The 21,727-nt window shown below is 41.7% G+C and overlaps 1 protein-coding gene across 2 annotated transcripts in view; it reads right to left on the bottom strand.

Annotated features, from left to right (window-relative positions):
• Positions 1-21,727, bottom strand: part of TMTC1 (transmembrane O-mannosyltransferase targeting cadherins 1) — a 134,007-nt gene that overhangs the window by 43,483 nt on the left and 68,797 nt on the right. For both annotated transcript variants that reach the window (XM_066183888.1, XM_066183889.1), the window contains exons 9-10: positions 16,215-16,336; positions 3,065-3,229 (exon numbers count right to left, since the gene is read on the bottom strand). In XM_066183888.1, coding sequence (XP_066039985.1) covers positions 3,065-3,229; positions 16,215-16,336 — 287 coding nt within the window. The remainder of the gene's footprint in view (positions 1-3,064; positions 3,230-16,214; positions 16,337-21,727) is intronic.

The raw sequence follows: 21,727 nt of genomic DNA, 5'->3' as shown, positions 1-21,727 counted from the left end.
AATCCATTGGGCCTGGTAGAATGCATCCAAAGGAAATCAAACATGCAGCTATTAGCTGTGGTAGGTAGCCTATAATTTAAATGAGACTGGCACTAGGGGAATGGAAGTTGAGGAACATGACTTCATTTGGCTCCAGGGAAGGGATCTTGAGGGAGAAACAGACCAGAAAGACTGATTTTCACTTCAGGTAATTTGGGGAAAACCATAATAAATCCTAATTCTAGCACATTTCTGGATAACTACAGTCCAACAAAGAATTAGCTTTGCGTATTGCAGAAAGAAGTTGTTTGGGAAGCTCTGTTGGTGTTTTATAAACTCAACAGGTACATACATGTTATTGAAACTATGGAAAGTCTTTATAAATATTTAAATATAGCTTAGTCAATCAAAATCACATACACCAATGTTGAGCACTTAAACACTCAAAGGGTTTTTTTTTATAAAATCCCTTACAAAAGGCTTCCAATTTCTTCAGGGCATCATGGACTAAGAGGGGAAGATCCTCTCATGAATCAATACTTAATTGAAAGACAGCAAGCGAAGAACACGAATATGTGAACAGTTTTTACAGCTGGAGAAGAGTGCAAGCAGGGTTTCCAGGAGACATGCAATGGTACCTTGAGCTACTTCAGGTGTTCACAAAGGATCTTGAAAAGGGAGCAAACAGGGAGGGGATACGTTTGCTGATGACACTAATATGAATCACACTGCAAGAATTAACTACACTTTGTTGCAAAAGGATCTCACAGTATTGCAGACTGCGAAAAAAGATGGCACAAGAAACACAGTGTTGGTACAGACACAAGCATCAGAGAGTGTGTACACACACACTCTAAATCTGCACACAGATTGATGTCTAAAAACCTGGTGTTTCCAGTCACAGTAGGTGTCTTGGAATTTGCGTTGATAGTGCTGTGAAATTATCACTCACTGCTTAGGAGAGGTCATAAAAGGCAAGCAGAAGATTAGGAATTAGTAGGAGAAGAGAATAAAAACCAGAAAGCAGCCCTATGTTTTTGTGCTGCACGTACCTCTTGAAAGGTGGATTCTGGCCTCTTTCTCAAAAGGATGGATTAGAGTATGAAAGGATCTAGAGAAGACTGACAAGAGGAATCAGAAATGCAGAACAGTTTCCATGTGAGGGGAGTACAAGAGCAGCTGACTTCAGCGTGAAAAGGAGACAGCTTTAGGTGAAGGCGTGGAGGTTCAAGGCATGGAAGTGCCTTTATCCTAAGTGACAAGGGGTGGTTACTCACGATTCATTCAGTGCACCAGAACTAGGGGACACCAAACCATATAATCGGGCAGAAGGCTCACAGCACACAGAGGGAAATCTTAGTGTGCACACTCTGTAATTTAATGATGGAGCCCAGAGCACAGGATGCTACAGAAGCCAAAACTATAAATAGATTTGAAAAAGCAGTCAGAGACATTATGGGAGAAAAGTCCATCAGTGGCTGTTAAAAGCAAAAATAGCAAGTAACTCCTGACTCAGGAAGTCTTTAAACTGCAGATTACTGCAAGCTGGGAAAGAACTGGAGAGAAGCATTATTGTTGCTGGCCCTGTTCTTACAGTGCTTTCTTTCAGCAGCTGCTGCTGACTGCTCTCAGGGGCAGGCCACAATAAGAGGTGACCCAGCAGGGATTTAAGAGTACTGCTATCCCCCCAAAAGCCTGGGACAGACCTGTCTCCTGATACTGTCCCCAGAACACCTGAGCTGGTAAACAGCTCAACCTAAGGCACTGAGCCCTGAGTACCGCCCTGGGCTACCTCAAGTCTCTCCCTGGAGGTAAAGGTATACTAGTTCCAGCTCAGAGCTGCACTGCAGCAGTGACACAGCCTCGGAGCTGGCAGTAAACAGTAACCCTGCTTCGAATGGAGGCTGGAAGGACAGAACTCCAGCTGTGCTCAACACAGCATCGTATGATGCCTGCAAGTCTGCAAACGGAATTGTCGTATTCCCACCTCCCCTTCAGTAAGAGAGCGGTCCATCTTGGAAATCCTCCTACCTTCCTCCAAGTGCCCAGGTTTGGACTGGAGGCGTGTCCCACGTGCTGTATGAGCCCAGGCCAGTCACCATGGCTGCTGTTGCTTGAACAGCAAACAGTGTTTGAGGGAGACAGGCAGGGAACTGAGACTGGTTCAGTAGGTCATTGCGTGGCGTTAACAGTGCCAAGGCTGTGGGTTTGATCCCATCCTTGTATGGGCCATTCACTTAAGAGCTGGACTTAGTGATCCCTGTGGGCCCCTTCCAAGGCAGAATATTCCGTGAATCATGCAGAGGGAAGAAACCCCAGTTCCAGATTTTTTAAAAAACAGCCCCACTAAGAGAGCCTCAACCACTTCAGCAGTGTTCCCTGAAGACCAAAGGGTACACATAAAAAACAATTTCATACTTTTAGAGCTGCATAAATTAAACTTTGCTCTGGCCTATAAGTTAGGAAATAAAGCTCAACCCGTGTGCAGATCACCTGTGTTTCTGCAATTACTTCACAATTAGACAACTGCTGAAAGCAGCTGGAGGCAAATGCAATCCATTTTCTAGCAAAACACAAAACGAAACAGTCTGTTTCAACGCAAGAAAATACATAAATGAGGTTGTTAACAGAGCTGTTTGGCAAAGAGTAATCAAATAAAATGAAATATGGTACATTAAGTTTGGCACTTCGTGGCATTTTATTTTTGTCATTAGAACATTGCTAAAGAAATTTCAATCTATTCAGTAGCATTACTATGGCATTCTGGAGTGCTGCAAAAAACTTTTGCTATGTCTTTAGAAATGAAAGCATTACACTATCACTAAATCTACAGAATCAAAGTTATTTAAAACCAGCATGTCTTAAAAATGTGATTGTCAGAACCAAAGTTTGTCCATCAGCACATAAACTGCTGACACCAGTTTTTGCAGTTATCAGACAACAGAAAGTGTTATTTCATGATAATAAAAATGTTAATTAGATCAATGCATCAACAAGACAACTTCTTCTAAAGAAAACTATTCCATGTAACAAACTTACTTCAAACAACATAAAAATGCAAGTATTCTCCTGTGGTCACTCCTACCTGAAAAGGGATTCTCGTGACAGCCAGATTTCATTCTGTTTCACAGTCTTCCAAGAGAAAAGCAGCAGCAGCAAAGCAAAGAGGGTGGGCACAGTAATTCTCCATTTATTTAGCCACGTTGACAGCTTTTTTAGACCGTGGACAAAAAGGATGCAGTACCCCATACTGAAAAAAAAGAAAAAGGAAAGGCAGGATGTAGCAAAAGTTATATATCAAGTGTCTGGTTTATATACAAGACTATCCAGTATTGCATTTACTGTACAATTACAGGAGGTTTTGGGCTAATGATGTTTTCTGGGCTAACAAACTTCAACTCAACAGCAGCTTTCCTCAAGTCGCTACACAATTTCCAAATTAATCTAAATGATAGACCCGGATGCCAAAAGTACAGTCGCATACATAATACCACCCAGCATAATGGTAGCTTACACCAGCCACAGAAGGCAGCTGCTTTTTCTGAACAGCAAGCTAAGAAAGCACCATGTAATAACAGTAATACTGAGCACTACTGGAGCAGTGTGGAAATGACAGGCATTTTAACAGGGGGAAGTCTCTAAACAATCCCAGTGGTGGCTGCTATTAATTCCAGTTTACAGATTGTGAAGCTGAGGCAGGAGAGCGAGTGCTGTAGTCAATGCTGCCACAGGAGCAGGTGACAGAGACCACCAAAAAGCAGAAATGCCTGTCTGGGTCTTGCACCTCTACGTCAAAGCCAGCCTGTCCCTTCTAGTGCCCAGCCCAGAAGAGGTGAGATGTGCTGGCAGATCTTCCTTGCTGCCCTTCCATGAACTGACACACAATCATCTCCAACCCCTGGCACTTCCGTGGCTCTCCATGAATAACTACTGTGGCATTTTCACAAGCCAAATTTGGACTGAAGTCTTATTCCTGAATAAATTTAAATCAATTCAGTAATTATTTACCTTAATTCAGGGGCTATGTTAATTCCTCCAGTGATGTCCCTCTGAGCAGCAAAGTCAGTGCTTTTGGTTGCTCTACTTTATAATTGCTAATTCTATTAGTAATTTTTTACACGGAATTTAAATTTCTATTGCTCAACAAATTTCATTAGCTTATCTAGAACTCTTCAGGTTACTTAGCACCTGATTTAGTGCTAGACTTAAAACCTATCTTAGTCCATGCAGCTCTCCCTGATGAAAAAGGGAGCAGAAGGATCTCAAATAACACTTACGGATGATCAGTAAACAGGGACAAAAGCACAGCCCTTCCCAAACACTGGCACACCATGAACCCCAGCTGAACCCACGTTTAAAAGCAGGCAGGCTGAAGGTAGAGAGATCACTGCAGCTGCCCACACTCTGGCCAGAGATTTACAGGCTTTCCTGGTCTGTACAGAGATGTTCAAGCAACTTTCCAGTGAGAAAGCTACAAGGTAAGAAAAACTAAGAACAAAATTCTCCTGTCAGAGGTGACCTTGCAGGCAAGCATTCAAAATGGTGAAAATCAGTGTGGAAATCAGAAAAAGGAAAATGTTCCATATTTGAGGAGCTCCGTGTGTGCTGCTTGGCATGGTCTCTCTGCCCTCTTGGAGAGCTGGACACATTGTTATTGCTGAGGGTTCACAAGGATGAAGAAGGACAAGAATTCTTCCTTACACTGAAGAAAAAAACCCCCTTAGCTGTACGTACTGATTAGCATCACTGCATTGTCCCTGGCACAGTATAGGTGCCTTATAGGACACTGAGAGAAGTGTAGACATATGGAGCAAGTCCAGAGACAGCATCAGATCTGCTCATCACTCAGAACTTCTTCAGTGTTGGTTTTGAGTTCTCTCATTTTTCAGAAGTGGTTACCCCTATATTTATGTCACTCAATTAATTATGCTTGCACTTTGCTGTAACACATTTCTTGTTGTACTTGTGCTGTTTTTGCATTAACTCTTTTGCACATACATTATACATGCAGGCAGACATGCAGAACTATAGAGATGCTGGTGCCAAACAATCCAGCCTTTACAGTTATTGAACCCTACTTTAAAACCTCTGAAAAACTAATCTCAGTTATAATCCCTCCCCTTCCAACAAGAAATGCCTCAAAAGCCTGCAGACGGTTCTCACTCTGCTATTTTGCCTTTCCTCAATTTTATCCTTCCCTTGGAATTAATTATATGAAATAAATATTATTTAATTGCTTTAGCACAAGGCCATTTTCAAAGTAATTTCCCTATACCTTCACATATTCAAGACCCATTCTACAGAATTGTGAATGCATCCAGAAAACAAATATGCAAACGTCAATGTCTTGGTATTTATGTCAAATCCTGTCCCAGCTGTTGGGAATTTCTGCCTTAGCAGCAGTACTCAGTCTGAGGCACAGTCAGCATCACATTACACCTCCTCCAGATCCTGTGATCTGCTCTAAACAAAACAGAGTGTCTGCACCAATATATCAAAGCATCTGTCGAAAAAACATAATTATATTACTATTGTTTCCTAGTTCCAAAACCACATAATCTCTTGTACCTTACTTCACTTGTTTCACACTAGACCCAACAGACCAAGAACGGAAATTAGCTTTATCACAGAGAGCATGACATTTTGAACCAGTGAAGCACCAAACTTGCAAAGATGGAGCTGCTGCAGCATCAACCTGCCCTGACAGTCACCAGACCTGGAGAGCCCCACCACCCCACCAAGCCTCATCCCCAGATACAAGTTCATCCCACCTTCACTGATCCCGACCTCAGCAGGCTTCAGAGGAGCCCTTTGAAGCTGCTCTGATTTTTATTAAGTCAGCAGCAGCCCAAGCAGTGGTACCCTGGTGGAAGGAGCCTGTACAGGTGAGGATGCACTCGGATGATTAAGGTAACTTGCCGGGTAATGCTTCCAATGTGGTTAATTCTGCTTCGACCCTGCCACTGCCTACAGACACAGAGAACATTTCAAATAGATTTGCTTTTCTTCTCAGAGTGATGGGGACTTGACTCCATATCAAACCTTACCACTGGCTCGCCAGGAAATCAGGTTTGATTCACACACACAGGAAAAAAAAACAAAGGAAAATGTTTCAAAAGGACCTTTCATCAAAGACTTGTTCAACACTTGAAAAATTTACCCTTAAGTACTACATTCCAGACATCTCAGTAGCTAACTGCATATGTATTGAGGCTGCAGGGTTTCAGGTTTGGGGGTTATTTGGTTTCTTAGTTAACTCTAGCATTTCCTAAGGAGGGAACCATTTCTCCTGAAGGGCTTTTCTCTCAGCAATGACATACTAGCACTTTTCTGAAATACTTTGTAGCAAAACCAAAACCAAAACAACAGGAAACAAGCAAAATCCCCAAACCACTTTTCTAAGTCCATTTTCCACTGTATTACTGTAAAACGGCTAAGCTTTTTTCCTTTTTTTTCCTTTTTTTTTTTTTTTTTGTGGGTAAGGCGGGGGGGGGGGGGGGGGGTGGTTTGGCTTTTGTAGGATAAGCAACAGCCTGCTACAGCAGTGAAAAGTCCATACCAGCTTGGTCCCTGGGGTCCTGAGAAACAGCCCACCAAGTTAACATGGTAGTAGATTTCATGTGGGCTCACAGTGAGCATGCAGTACAAGAGAACCTGTAACTTCAGAAATTCCAGGATGCAGCAGAAAGCTTGGCAAATGGACCGACAAGCCAATGGTTCCATGATTCCTCACAGTTTCAGACTCCTGCACTATTAAAGCGATACTTTAAGTATCCCTGAATTGCAGCGAGGGCCAGGCAGCCTGGCAGGGAAACCCTCTGTGCTACTGCCATGGGATTCTGGCAGACTGCACCCAGGGAGCTGGGTAATGACACATTCTTGTCTATAATTTCTGTGGTTTGTTAATATTGTTCCACCCGTAAAGAAGCAAAGAGATAGGAGGCACAAGCAGATGGGAATGCAGTGGCATATAGACCTTATTTCCCATGGTGCTCTGTATGTATTGCCCTATTAAAGCTAGAGTCAAACCAGCATATACTTAATATTTGCAAACACATCTTGGGTAATTGGATTGCAAATTCAACCTTTCCTTTGGCCATTACGGCTCCTTTCCCAAGGCAAGGCTGTTACTGAAGGTGCCTGCACACAGCTCTGCTCTCTATGGATCAGGTTTCTCCCTTTTTAGTAGAAGTCAGGAATGGTTCCATTGCATTTGGCTCTTGAGGTGACGGCATCTAATCAAAGCCGCATGTGCCACAGCCCAGGATTATCAGGATGCTCTGCTATAGCAAACTGCCTGCATCAGAAACCATTTTACCTCCTTCAGAAATTGCTTGGAGACCTATTGCTGTGGAAAACTCCTGAAGAGCAAGGCATGTTCTAGTCATGCTTTCTACTGCATTTTACAAGTGACTGCACAGTCAGAGCAGGCTGAGACCTGAAGTTCTGAGAGAACCAGCCTGGACTCCAGCAGTTGCAGTTCCAGCCTTTTCTAACTCACCCAGGTAGGGCTGTAAAAGGAGTTAAAAAGGGTGGGAGAAACTATGCAGAAAAGATGCTTTCCTCACATATTTTAAATGGTAATTTTGTGGATGTCAAGTCTTGTGAACTTGTTGTTTAGGGTTTTTTAAAAACTGATTTAATCTCAACTACACTAATGTAAACTTGGAGTAAATCCACTGATTTCATCAAAGCAGTTACTCCAGATTTCATAGCTCAGCCTAGATAAGAATCTAGATGCATCCATGCATACATATCAGTTTGGGAAAGAAGTGCCTATAAGAAGCCTGTGGAAACATAGAAGCAACACTGCCATGTTCAGGGGCTGCTAATGCAACAAAAGGGATTATATCAAAAGTATACTGAGACCAGAAAATGCACTTGGCTTCGACATTTCACCCGGGAGGCTCTTTCTGGGCTGCAAAACTCCTTCTTGATTTCCAGCACTTATTTAAGATGACTCCCTTTCCCTCCATAAAAATCAACCCTCGATTCCAAGCTGCTCTGAAGCAAGTTTAACCCTTGTGTTCATGACTAAATGCATGCTCTTCTGCCGCCCTTCAGAGAGCAGCAAGCACAGCCCTTCAGAAAGACTGTGTCTGCTGCCAGGTCCAAATGCTGAACACAAACGTTCGGATTCTCTCAGTTTTGTAGTTCCCCACAAGCTTCCAAGCCTCACTACCACATGAATATTACCTGGCACAGCACACTTTACATCCTCCTAGTTCTAGCTACTCCAGCTCTGCAGCCTGAGCAGAGGAAAGGCACCGAGAGGAAGAGGCAAAGCCAGCTGAAATGCAGCTTGCAGGCAGGGCTGTTGCTGCAGGGGAAAAGACAGTTCGTCCCTGTTAAACTCATCGGCTCTGCTCACACTTCTCTAATGGAGAGTAATTGATTGCAAAAAGCACACTTGGCATGCCCTGTGGGCTGCTCCTGCCTCACTCTAACAGTCAGATGAGGAAAGGAGCACTGGCAAAAATAAGCATAGCCAGAGAGCTTCTTTCTGCCCCAAAAAGCACTCTCAGGCACACAGCTCCAGTGAAGAGCTGTGCTGGCAGAGTAGTGAAGATGCTGTTTTATGAAAAATGTCAAGTTTTTCAAGGTTGGAGCTATTTGGGCCAGAATGAAATCAGGCCTTTGAAAAAGAATGTTTCCATCTGGAAATAGAGTGTATTTGTATGTGCATGCTAGGCTGGACTTGGGTCATAAAATCACAGAAACATTAAGGTTGGAAAAAACCTTCAAGATCATTAAGCCTAATCTTAGACCAAAAACCCCACCATTTTCTGGGTCACGCAAAAGATCCAGAAACTCAGAAGCTGCAGCACTTCCTGCAAACTGGATCATCTGGATTCAAACCACTGTGCCAGGTTCAGGCTCAGACCTGGGGGTGCAGCAGGTGCTCATGTAGGGTTTTGAGTCCTCAAAATTTCCCAGCCATGAAAGCCCATGTGCTGATCTGGAATAATCACATTCCACTGGCCCAGGTTTTCCAGAAATTCCGAGAAGTTTACCTTGCACTGCCAAGTTTACTGCTGGATTGAGACTGCCTGCAGCTGGTACAAGGACAGCCTAAAGACAGCAGTTGCAGGCTAGGTAATGTAACAAAAGTGTAAGTATGGGCCTAGATCAGGTCTAGATCAAACTGGCACCACTGAGTGTTCCAGAAGGGTTTAGATCAGCACCAATTATCCAAAAAGGATGCTGGGGTGTGGCAGATAACCTTGATGTCAGATAAACCAACTCTCAGATGAGTGTCCCCTTCTAAAGGAGTAGTTCTGGGCTGCTCTCCCCAGCCATCCTTTTTGCTGTCCATCTCCTTTTGACTGTAAACTTCATCCTGGATTGGAGAAGTCTTTTTTTTTCTAATCTTTTTGTCTAAAGTTTCACTACAGTCAGCACACCTTGGCAAAAAGTTTTGAGTTATCTAAAACATGGTATTTTTTACAGGAAGATGTGAGTATCAAAGTACCAAAACTTTTTCAACCACATGGTACTAGAAGGGAAAAACCTGTTTAACAGTCAGGTTTTGAACTAAATGTCCAAAGGCAAGGAGGATGTGTCTCTGTGCCACAGAGTAAGCCAGCAGCATTCACTGGTGCAGAGTTTTGGGGACAATGGGAAAAACATTGTTTAAACTGCCTTTCTCTCATTAAGGATGACATGGAACTGATATACTCTTTCTTGGTCACTAGAGGTTTTGAAAGACTTCAGGAAGAGCATTAAGATATAATATTTAACATACCAAAAAATTCCCACTGGAAAAAAAGCAATCCCTACAGCTCGGAAGTAGCAGCGTGACAACCAAGAACCAACAACATACTTAAAGGATACTGAGCCTGCTGAATAAAATATAAATTTTCATTGGAATTAAGCAGGCTTTTCCTGGAATAAAGTCTGCAGGTCATAATACAAGGACATACTGAACTATAAACACTGGAAGAATATATCTAACTTGGAAAGGTACCTTATGAGTTAGTGCTAAGACTTTGTCACTGGCTCTAAATTAAAAGCTATGTAGGCCTGTATTAAAGATACTTAGCCATGATCAGCTAAGTAATCAAAATGATTTACCTCTACTAGCAATATGATCCTCTAGGCAGAACATGATGTAATTAGAGAAAATGCCGGAACTTTTCCTTATTAGAGAGAAAATATGCTAGAAATTAATGATTTCACTAACCCTTGAACAGCTATTCAACATTTGGACACATTTCCCCTTCCTTCCAAAAAGTCACGCGATAAACAAACCCTCTTCATTAGAGTCTTTGACTCCAAGATTTCACATCCAACAGATTCCTACCTGAAATATTTACAGGTAATACAGAAACCTTCCAAGTTTCTAATTATTATATGAATTATGGAAAGAAAATATTTTACAAAAGAAAAATCCGATATAATTCCATGGGGATTCCACAGAAATTTCTCTAGATCTTTTATATTTCAGTGGAGATGGGTCTGTATACTACAGTTCTAATTTAAATACTGTCATCACTTCTGGAATTCTATAATAGGAAATAATTTCCCATTCAATTCCATCACAGGTCTCCAAAAATTCCATGTAAGAATATTATCTATTAAATTTCACAAGGCACCATCTTAAGGCCAATGTATTACCTTGTAAATAAGAATTCCACTTTTAATCTACATGACCAAGTAGATTACTTCCACAAGGTGACATTAACTTATTATTTTTAAAACCAATATCTTTACCTATCTCTATTATTTTCAAGAGCAGAATAAATGCATTTGAATGTTTTCCTTTAGGTTAATCTCTCACAACAAAATCAGAAATCTTTCCACTATAGCCATTAATGCCCATAACTCCATGAAAATGTAGCATTTTCCTGTACATGCCCAAAACACAACACATTTCTCAAAAGTATGTTTTAAATTTAGTTAAAATAACGCAATACAGCAGTCTAGACCAAACATGCCTGAGCTCATCTTTTTCAGCTTCGCAGAATCATTTCAGTTTTTATTCCTACATCTTTACTGCCTTTTGCCAAAATATATGGCACTGGCATCTCAGCATTCCTTGCCTGCATTAACAGAGGTTGGCTGCTTTGATTTCTCCTTGAAGTGTTTAACTGGGAGGGAGCAAGCCTCCAAAGGCAGGAGCTTAAGTTCGAACATGCATCTGCAAGGTAGCAGCTCCTGGCATTTAGCTTTCCTACAAGGAGTTATTTCTCATTTATTAATGAGAACACTCTCTGCCCCCTTTTGAAGGGCTGAGTGGAGTTATTACCCCTGTTTCACAGATGGGGAAGCAGAACTGGGGTCACTTGCCTCAGCTTATGTCCCAAGCACCTCACCTCCAGCCATGAGTCGTTTTTGCAGAGTGCTGCTCAAATTGACAGCCTGCAGTGGGGACAGGCATAACTCACAGAAAATATGGACTAGGCTGGGGCTGCAGTCTGGCTTATTGCCATCACATAATGGTCTCCCATTTCACTCCCAGTGCCCTTAGGTCTGCACCTGAATTACAGGGAATACAATCCAGTTCACTTCTTTTGAACTTTGGCTGCCCCATGGCCCCCGCAAGAATGGCAGCAGCGGAGCAGGCAATGAAATCATGTCTGTTTCAAATAAATGGAACAGGTGTAATTTGGATTCCATATACAAATCCCAAATGACTTGTGGACTTAACTTGAAAACTGGCAAAATGCTTAATTGTGTCGTTGAATTGAGATCAGGGAGAAGATAAACTGGCTTCAAGAAGCCAATGAGACTTTCACTGCCGACTTCTCTGGGTCAGCGTTTGACTCCAAATGAAAAGAGAAGCTTCTTCTGTAAATCAGATAATCCTTTACAGGATCTGATCTAATACTGAAAGAATTTGGAAAGGCAAACAGAAATTCAGCTCCTGGTGAACTTGTAGCTTCAAATGACAATAAAGAAAGGAGTGGCATAGGAAACTGAAACCTCACTGCACACCTGGTCTTCAAGAAAATGAAGATAATGTAGAGTACATAGCACACTCCCAGAAGAAGAGCACCAGTAAGTCCCGTCCCCAAGTGGCTGTCTTGTAAACACTGGGCACTTCTGCTCAGAAATTATCAGGTTCATAAAAGTTACAGATGATTCTACCATGTACTAGGTTACTTTTTTTTTCCACTCCAATTACGTAAATTAATAATGTTTGGGATTACACTAGTTGGAAAAAATGCATTAGCACAAAGGATTAAAAACGTCCTCTATGCAAAGGTAAAAATTCATACGGTCCCTGCTTTGCTACAGCATGAGAAAAACTTTACCATGATGCATTAATTTCTTGAAAAATACAAATGTGCTTTTTCCTGGATGCTGGCTTTCTTGCAGATTTTAAGATAGATGGTGAAGCAAATGCCATCCTGTATACAGCAGTGATCTCATCTCCTAGTATTGTCAATTGGGGTTGCAACATCAACTCTTGATACAGTGAGGGGCTGGCAGAAAAAACCCGACAGCAACCTGTAATTGCCTGTGCTGGGAAGGAGTAACTGTGCACCCAGCAACCCACTCACTGCAATATCCACCAGGAACGAGTGCCCATAAAAACGGGGCAGGTACCACTGGATTGCCTATTGCTTTCAGCAAATTGGAAATAACCCACGGAGCGGTGTTTTGGTTGATTTGTTGGTTCATATGAGGCTGTGAAAACAGCTTAAGTTGTCCAGTTGTGACACAACAGCTCAGCCAAGGAGCCACAGCTATCAGGGTAGCAGTGAAAGATGAGGAAAACACAGAAATTGCTCTGGTAGGAGAGGTCTGATCTGATGAGGTGAGGGCAACTCCAGCTCCATGGGAAGGTCAGTAGAGCAGGCAGCTCCTGGACAGCCCAGGAGTTTGCATTGCTGCTCCTGTTTCTGCACAGAGAAGGGTTACACGGAGGAAGAGCTGCTGCTCCTGTGTGAGTACAAATTGCTCACGACTCAGAATGACTGCCTGCACTCAGTCATTCTGCATTTTCAAACAGTTACACTGTCTGTGGGGTTCTGAGCAGCGTTTGCATCGACATTCTGAAGAGGGGAAAAAACAGTAATTTAAGTCTTTCACTGATTCAGCTTTTTAAATGATGCCACTTTGGAAAACTGGCCTAGACTGCTGTATCCTGTTCATTACTCCCTAGGTATTTCACACCCTTTGCCCACCTGAAAACAAGTTTTCACATCTTACACACAAGAAAGACCAGCAAAAAACCAAAAGCTAACAAACAAACAAACAAAATTAAAAGTTAAAAAAATTGTTTTCTAATGAATTTTTTCAAGCTAAAGTAATACTATTATTAAAAATTATAATTTAAATAATTGATATTTTTAAACAAGTAAATGCTTGTAACCTTCAAATGAAAAATAAATACAAGAAATATTTTCTCCAAATATTTCTGTTTAGCTGAACACAATTAGAGAAAACATTCAACCATTTCGACACAGTTTGTATGTTTCTCCCCTGAGGCAGGGCTGCAGACAGAAGAGGAATTGTTCCAAATACCCATCAATCCCCAGAAGGGAAGGCCTAGCCATATAATTAGACATTGAGCAAAAGGCTTATTTCTTTCTATTTATAATATCTTTTACATAAATCCTTGGGTCCTTACTTAAATTTTATTGAAAAGAAAATGCTTGACATTTTCCCCAGGTACCTACTGAGCAACACTGAATTGGGGCTTTAGGCTGTGACACACATACACCACTGTCCCATCCATAAATATGCAAGTGTCACATCCATAAATATCAATAAAAGGCTATAGCTTGAAACAGAGATAAGAAAGTGCTTTCCAGCATAAGCCCAAAAGCATAGATCACCAAATCCTCTCCGTCTCTTTGAGGACTTTTGTCTAAATAAAACTGCATGGTAACATCTGACTTGCTAACTGAGATTTAGAGACTGAAGGGCAAAGGATAGGAAAACCCCTTTTCAAGATGGAACTTGAGTAAACTGCTACAGGCTGCTCTAAATAAAGAACAAGATCACTTCCTAATGCCATTGTTACTAAATAGTCATCCTCCCAAGGGAAAAAGCAAAACAGTAACACATTATTTTTGTGCTGCCATAGCCATGAATGTTAGCAGAAGTCCCTCTCACCACCCCTGCAATTTTGGACCTGGAGGATGCAGGAGATGTTCAGCTCTCTCCAGATCATCTGGCAAGAAAGTCCCCAGCTTTGCCATGCACTACCAGTGTTTGCCTTCCCTTTTCTTGCCAGCTACCTGCCAGCTTGGGCTAAGAGCAAAAACCAAACGTTGCAAAGCAGGACAGGAGTGATCTGTGACAAGTATGAGATCCAGGGACTCTGACACAGACTTAGCCAGAGTAATCATTTAATCCTTCTACCTCAGTCTAACTGAAAAAAAGAAAAAAAAAAAAAGTAGCAACTATCAATCACCTACTTTGTAGGTCATATATTTGCAAAGCCCTCAGGGAGATGAAAAGCATTATACAAACTATATGCACACACGTTAACGCTGATTAATTTTCTCTGTGCAAACATACCCTTTTTTCTTCTTCATTGCCCCTCCTCTCATTATATCAGTAGTCTTATCTGGAGGAGGACGAGGAACTGCTGACAGCTGAAGTATTTTCCCGTAGTTGTTCTTTTGAGATTCAGAAATGCAACCACTCTGAACACAGCCCTGTGTTCAGCTGACTGTTTCCTTAATAGCTTTGCTCTTTCATGTGTTTCCTCATTTTCTGTTACATGAATTTAAAGCAATCTGATTTCCAAGTTAATTTGAAATGATGCAGGATCCATTAGTTGAGGGTATCATTTGCAAAATAACTCTGAGAGACAACTTTCACTAACTACTTTCAGGTGTACCCTCAGCAAACAAAGGCAGGGCTAGTGACATGAATAAAGTCAGCAGAATTTGACCTAAAAAGCATGTTTGTGTACAGAGGCACAGGGATACAGACTAATTGGGCATAAGAGCCTTATAACATGTGCAATAGCTTCTCTACAGCCTGAGGTTTACACCGATGAGCAGCTTTTTGTGACAGTGCCTACACCAATGACAATCAGAATATATACAGCTTTTCAAAAGACTATCTGTAAGCGTTTTTCTTAGGATGCTTGGATGCACAGTTTCTGAGGAATAGAAATTTAAATGTTTTGTGGAATAAAACTTCTATTTCAGTTGTCACAAAGTCACCCAGGGTGAAACTGAGGACTTCTGTTTTGTCATCAGCTCCGCAATGGCAGTTCTCATTATATACAACAGGCTGGACCCCTGCACCCACGGGTAGAATTGGGATTTATAGCTTGCAGTATCCCAGATGCACCATCCACTTATGCTCATGCATGGAACAACCTGTACTGGCACAAGTTTCCCAGGGATGTTGTGGAATCTCCCTCTTTGGACATATTCAAAATATGTTTGTACCTGGTCCCAGGCAACTGGCTCTGCTTGCCCAGGGGATTTGGACCAGACAACCTCCTAAGGTCCTTTCCAGCCTTTGTTTTTGTCAAATGGGCAATGGTCTGGTGCATCTTGGATGAATGGCCACTGAAGCCTCTGGTCTGGATACTGTGGAGATGTCACAAGTAACACCTCAAAGTTGTCCCTGTATAAATGCAATTGGAAGCACCCAGACAGCTGAAGTGACAATTGTTAGAGGTTGGAAGCTGAAGGGAATTTCAGAGCACTGGCTGAGGGATGAAGACATGGCTGGATTTTCCTCCTCCTGTTCAAGAAGTGCAAATCTCCACTCTCTGATGTGTATGCAATCAGTAGCTTACAGGCAGGAGCCCAGGCGCATGTTCCACAACTGAATCCAGGAGCCTTTTGAGACAGCAAAAGTCTCCTTTGTGTTTACTGACCACCTAATGGAGTGGATAGGCTGAACAAGAACCCAATAAAAACATGACAGGCTAACTTTCCACCTGCTGTCTTTAAGATAAAATCATTGAGGAATTTAATTAGAAAATGCTACCAAGAAAAAGAGGCTTAGAGGACAATCCTCAAGAAACAACACCTCGTCTCTGTATTGAGCTGTGTCAAGCACACCAAAAAAACTGTGTTTAAAAAGAAAAGCAAGGATTTTGAGTAGCTTTGCTCCTGCCAAGCAATCTGCTCTCAGCTGACTATAAAATCCCTCATGCTGCAACGCCAAAACTCCCAGGCAGAGAACACACTGACTCACAATATAATGTTTGAAGTACTTAAAAGGGAAGAAGCAATCATGCCTGCTTTCAGAAAGTGAGATGGTGGTCTCATTAGCAAAAAAAAAAAAAAAAAGTCAATTGCAATAGTTACCTCGGCATGTAAAGGACTCGCTCTGCCACCACAAATCCCACCCTGAAGAAGAGGTTGCTGGCTGGGATGAATGGGAAAACCAGGAACAACAAGCCAACCAAAACTTCTTTGTGTTCCAGTTTCTGCAATAATACAAAATTAAACAAGTATCAACTAAAAATCCAACTTAATTCACCTCTAACTTTCCCCTTTCTTTTGCGAGTCATTAAAAAAGCAACTAAGATTAACATTTGGCATGTTTTTGCATTTAAAAGAAATTATTACAAGTCACTAATCTTTGACATTTATGCACTCCTGGTGCATCTAATATGCCCAGAAAGTGCACAAACACTACCCACTGTGTCTATTATTACCCTTGGCGTCTTTTCCAAGGTCAGCTCTACCATATGCATGGCACAGCTATCACCTAAGGTACAACTCATATTGGTAATAAGTATAGAGTAGTGTGAATGTATACATTACACTACGACAGTGTGACTGTATGTAAATACACAGATGCATATCACATACACACAGACTGCTGTGTTCAATCCTAAATGTCTATAACAGAAAAAGAGCTGTTCAATCAGCCACATTTTGTGCAAAGGAAACTAGCCCCAAGTGACACATTAATGCAGTCATTTTATCTCTCTGAAGGAAAATATCTACATTTGAAATGATACTTTCACACGCAAGGTCTCCACACTCATACAGAGTCAGAAATCTGAGACGTGCTGTATGCTAAAATTAATGTTTTTCACTTGAGCTCAGTTAATGCCCTCCACTTGTACTCACTTTAATGTTAGCTCACTCTTTGAGGAGAAATGGAATTATCACATGCAATTCAAACCACCTTTGATCCGTGGGGCCAACACAGGCATCTGAGGATGAAGTGGCCACTCTTCCTGCCATGGAGAGAACCACATCTCCTGAGTTCCAGGTTTAGCTCCACCCCAAGAGGGTAAATCATCTCTTGCTTCTCAAAGAATGACACCGGGATAGAAAGTGTAGCTTTAGGCCTGTTCAATCACCCAGGCAGACATCTGTGCTCTCCTGGCTCAGATACAGCTTCTCACTGTCTGCAGACATTGCGAGAAGCTTTGTCATGCTTAGAAACAGATGCAACCAGAATCACTTAATGGTTGCAGCACTTTCTAATTGTTGTGAGCGATTTCTCGGTTTTGGAGAGAAAATTGACTTCTCTTTGCCAGAGGGAGCTACACTTAGAAATGCTGAACAAGATTTTGAGTAGAGAAATGGAGCTCAATGATGCAGGGGCAAGCAGTACAAACTGTCCTGCTTTTGCACAGCTGCAGACTGTGCAAAAGCCACTGTATACAGTGGCTGAAATTCAGAAGTCCTACTACTAAAATACAGTCATCCTATTCTATGGGAAAGACAACAAGTCTTTTCTATGGGTACTAAAAACAAGGGTACAAGTCAGGAGGCTCTGATGTTGTTTTAGAGAACCTGAACCACAGGATCACAAAAACAGGATCATAAAAAAAGTGCAGATTTCTCTTGGCTCAGAGAGGAATAATGAGGCAGAGAGAGCCTCCGGACTTCTTCACATCTCCAGACTTATCAATATGTGTTTTAAATAGCACCACAGTTACCTGTGGTACTTCTATTATTCACATTTTCAGTATCTTGGATTCACAGTTACTAGTGCCTACATGCAGTCACAACAGCATCTAAAGTACATTATTCTCAGAGTTGAAAGAGACATCAATCCATAAAGATGATGAACAGAGGTGCCTGGTAATTACAACAGAAAATTGAATAGGAAAAAAAAATTATTAAAAATTTCTTCTCAACACTGACTTAAAATTACCAGTTCTAGCCCAACTTCAACTTCCCTCCCCACCCCAGATCTGGAAATATACTCCATTTTTCTCCTGCCATTTGACTCTCCTTTCCCACTTTGTCTGACCTAATTGTGATGCCCATCTTCTGCCACCACTCTACCCCAGGGGTTTGACACTAAAGACCCAGAGGCACAAGAAGGTATGTTGGGCCTAAGGGAGTGCACTACTAGCAAATACAACATTCTCAGTCCCCAAGATACGCAGCTGCTTTCAAACAAACCAGCTATCAAATCTTTCTCCAGTTGTTGATCATTAAATCAATAATTGGGAAAACAACCTCTAGTTAAACATCTCTAGGAAGGACACAGCGTTAATTCAAGGCTGCAGCATTGCAGATAAGCAAAGGAAACTGAATGCTAGAGAAAGACAAATAAAACTTGTACATGAAATGGGAAAGAGGAGAATGTGGGAATTAGCTCAGCTGAAGGATCAAATGATTCTGCATGCCCTTTTTCTCCCCAGAACAAATCACAACTCCATGCTAATGCCATTGAGGGCTGCCAGCTCAGTCCCTCGGGCAGGGCTCAGAGACAAGAGCCCAGCATACACAAACCAGCCTCATGGAGCAGGAGAATCCTCCATGGTGCTCCTTATCTCTGAAATAAAAAATACCTGGCAGTGCCCTTTTTAAAGCATTCCATTAAGGCAGAGGTTTTTGGAAAGAGCTGGTCCTCGAAGGCCAGGCTTCAGCTGACTTTGTGCTACGTGTGGTCATGTCTGTTCCCTCCACGTGTTTTTCTAAATAAAACAAATCCATCCTATACATAATCTGTTACATTTTCCAGGCAAAGAAATGAAAGAAATATTAGGCCCATTTATTTGGTTTAGCTACTTTGTTCATATGACCCCACTTGAGATAACTGAGCTAAAGGTGTCAGAATCAGCATCTTCCAGGTGCCCAGAGCAGTAGTAAAAGCTTTTAAAGAGTAATAGGCAATTTTGTTTGTCTTCCTTTCTCCTTAAAATAAAATAGCTAGGACTTGAAATTATAGATCTCTGCATTCTTTTTACAGAGAGACAGTTTCTTTCCTCTTAAAGACAGCGATTTCTTTTGGAAACACAAAGCTTGTCTTTTTGTCACTGTAATCTCTGGTGGGGGAGATCAACAAACACATTTGAATTAACTTTAGAATGATTTCTCTTGTCAAAGACAAATTGATTTCAAATCAAAATAGCATTTTTTATAGTAAATAGCTTGGTGGGAGGGAGAAGTTTTGAAATTCACATCTAACTCATTACAATTAGGCCTTAATTATATTGTAACAAAAACCCCACCAATAAAACAACAAACCAAACCAAAAACTGATTAAAAAACCAAAACAAACAAACAAAAAAAGATTTCTAAGTTTCTTTTCACTGACTTATCAAAGAACTAAATAAAACCATTTCTCTCGAGGGCCATACCAAAAAAAAGTGTCCCACTGTCTCAAACAGAGTATCAAAGAATGACTCCAAGGTCAAATATGATCAATACAGCAATAAATTTTAGAAGACTGATTCCTTAGCAATTTGAGGAAAAAGGAAGAAACTCTAGAATTTACAACTGAAGAGGTCTTTCTATTTTACATATAAAAAATATTCCTGAGCCATAAATAAGTATTTGCTGACTACCACTAAAGCACAAGTCTTCTACAAGGCAGAGCCCTCTAAGTGTGAGTGCAGGAGGTGCACAGATTACTTCAACATGACTGTCATAACTAGAGACTTGCATAAGCCCACCACAAATTCCTTATTTTTCCCCTCGAGGAAGCATGGTTTGAGGTGCCAGATCCATTAAGTCTACACTGTGCTGACAGGACTGATGTTGACATTGCCTGGCACCTCCAAGGGCTGAGGCGCTGGAAAGCAGAGCTGTGAGGGCGGCATTTCTCCTGGCTGGAATAAGCTGCACCTCAGGGAAGACAGCAGCTGGGCAAACAAATCCAAGCAAATTCCACCTCTGAATGTTTCCATAGGTGTTTGTATGTGCTTGCCTGTTTGATGGGAAGGCAACCAAATGGGCTCTAACAGTTTTTTGACAATGAGGCAAGTGTCACCTCTCCACCATGTAGATGCAGCAACAGCTCCACAGAGTAAAGACTTTCTTCCTACCAAAGGCAGGACTGTGACTGTGAGCTCTGGATGGCCCACTGCAGACAGTGAGATGTTATGCTTGGAACACCTGGCTGCATGTGCAGAAAAGCTGCATCCTGGAAAGCTGGTAGTGCACAGTTGTATAAAAGCAATGATTGCTATTACACATTTTCAAATTTGCAGGCCTAGGAGGTAAGTGCACTGTCCATCAAAAGAGACACAGAGACCCAAAGAAGCTGCATGACTCTCTGCAGACCACAGAGAGAGCATGACACTTCTTCAGTTTATTCCTAACATCCATTTGTACAAACCCTTAGTGCAGACTGCACACAACCCTACTTCATCTATTCCAGCTGTACCACGCTCTCATGAAGCCACAAGTGGCTCAGCAATGTGACTCCTCACCAGCCTGCATCAAAACACTGGCAGCATCTCATCTGGCAAGAGGTCAGCATCTGCAAACACCCACTCTGCCCTTTCCACATATACAGCATAAAAAGGACGGTACAGAAACATGTCAAATTCACTTTCCATTCATGCATAAGGTGATAAAAAGAAAGCATTAATCTCATCAGGAATTAACCCCAGGGACTGATTCCTTCAAAAGGAGAAAAAAAATATCTCTGTGGTTGTAAAGCTCACAGATGCACTGAGTGTTTCCAAGCCCCACCTCACTGATGCACACACAGATGGGCCATGGCAGAGCTGTATCATGCTCCATGGACCATCAGCATGGTCTCTCAGGTCACCAGCAGAAACCTGGATGGGACACACACATCTTTATCTACTGTGACCAAACAGGACGGCACTGTGGAGCTATGGCTATTTCACACTGCTTCCAAGTGAATGAGGCCAAAAGCCGGGTGTCAACAGATGGTCCAGAAAACTCAAGCATTTGGTAAGCAAAAGGTAACTTACCAGCTTCAAAACTGGCTCAGACACCTGTCTTAATCAGCTTGCTCCTAGAAAAAGCGCCATAAATTCTGTAATCACTACACTTTATTAGGAGTTTTATTTTTTCAACTCATTAAAAAAAAATTTAAAAATCAGCATCTTCAGTAGCACCAGCTACTGAATGCCAGGCTTAGTAACTCACTCATTTCCTAAAATAACTAATTTTTTCTTGGTGATCATTTTGTTTTGATAGAAATAGCCATAGATTTCTAATTCTATTTTGATTATCACTGCTGACTGCTTATTAACTACCTGACACACTGATACTATTTTGAGTATTTGACAACAACAGAAACTACTTTCCAGTTCACCAGGGGCAGCACCTATTCAGGAACTGGTGCACAGGCAAACATACACCAGTCAGAATCTGAAACCAAAACCCTGGAAAGGAGCACTGGCTTCTTCAGCCAGGATTACCTGAAGAGAAATCCTTGGTGCACATCTCAGACCACCCTAACAAATCATTCCCTCTCCATTTCCAGAGGGAAGGAAGCCCTAGTCTGTACCAGGTAAGGTCTGCAGTCCTTTCCCATTCCCATAGCAGGGCACAGAATTATATCCCATAATATTTCAAAATTTTATGTTAGTACCTTAGAGTAAAATTTTGGTATCTACTATTTGCTTTTTCCCTGTAGAAGT

The sequence above is a fragment of the Chamaea fasciata genome, unplaced genomic scaffold, assembly GCF_029207755.1.
Source record: "Chamaea fasciata isolate MVZ Bird 193981 ecotype frontalis unplaced genomic scaffold, bChaFas1.0.hap1 SCAF_5, whole genome shotgun sequence".
Taxonomy (NCBI): Eukaryota; Metazoa; Chordata; class Aves; order Passeriformes; family Sylviidae; genus Chamaea; species Chamaea fasciata.
The sequence above is the reverse complement of the archived record's forward strand: the minus strand, read 5'-3'. Positions and strand labels throughout refer to the sequence as shown.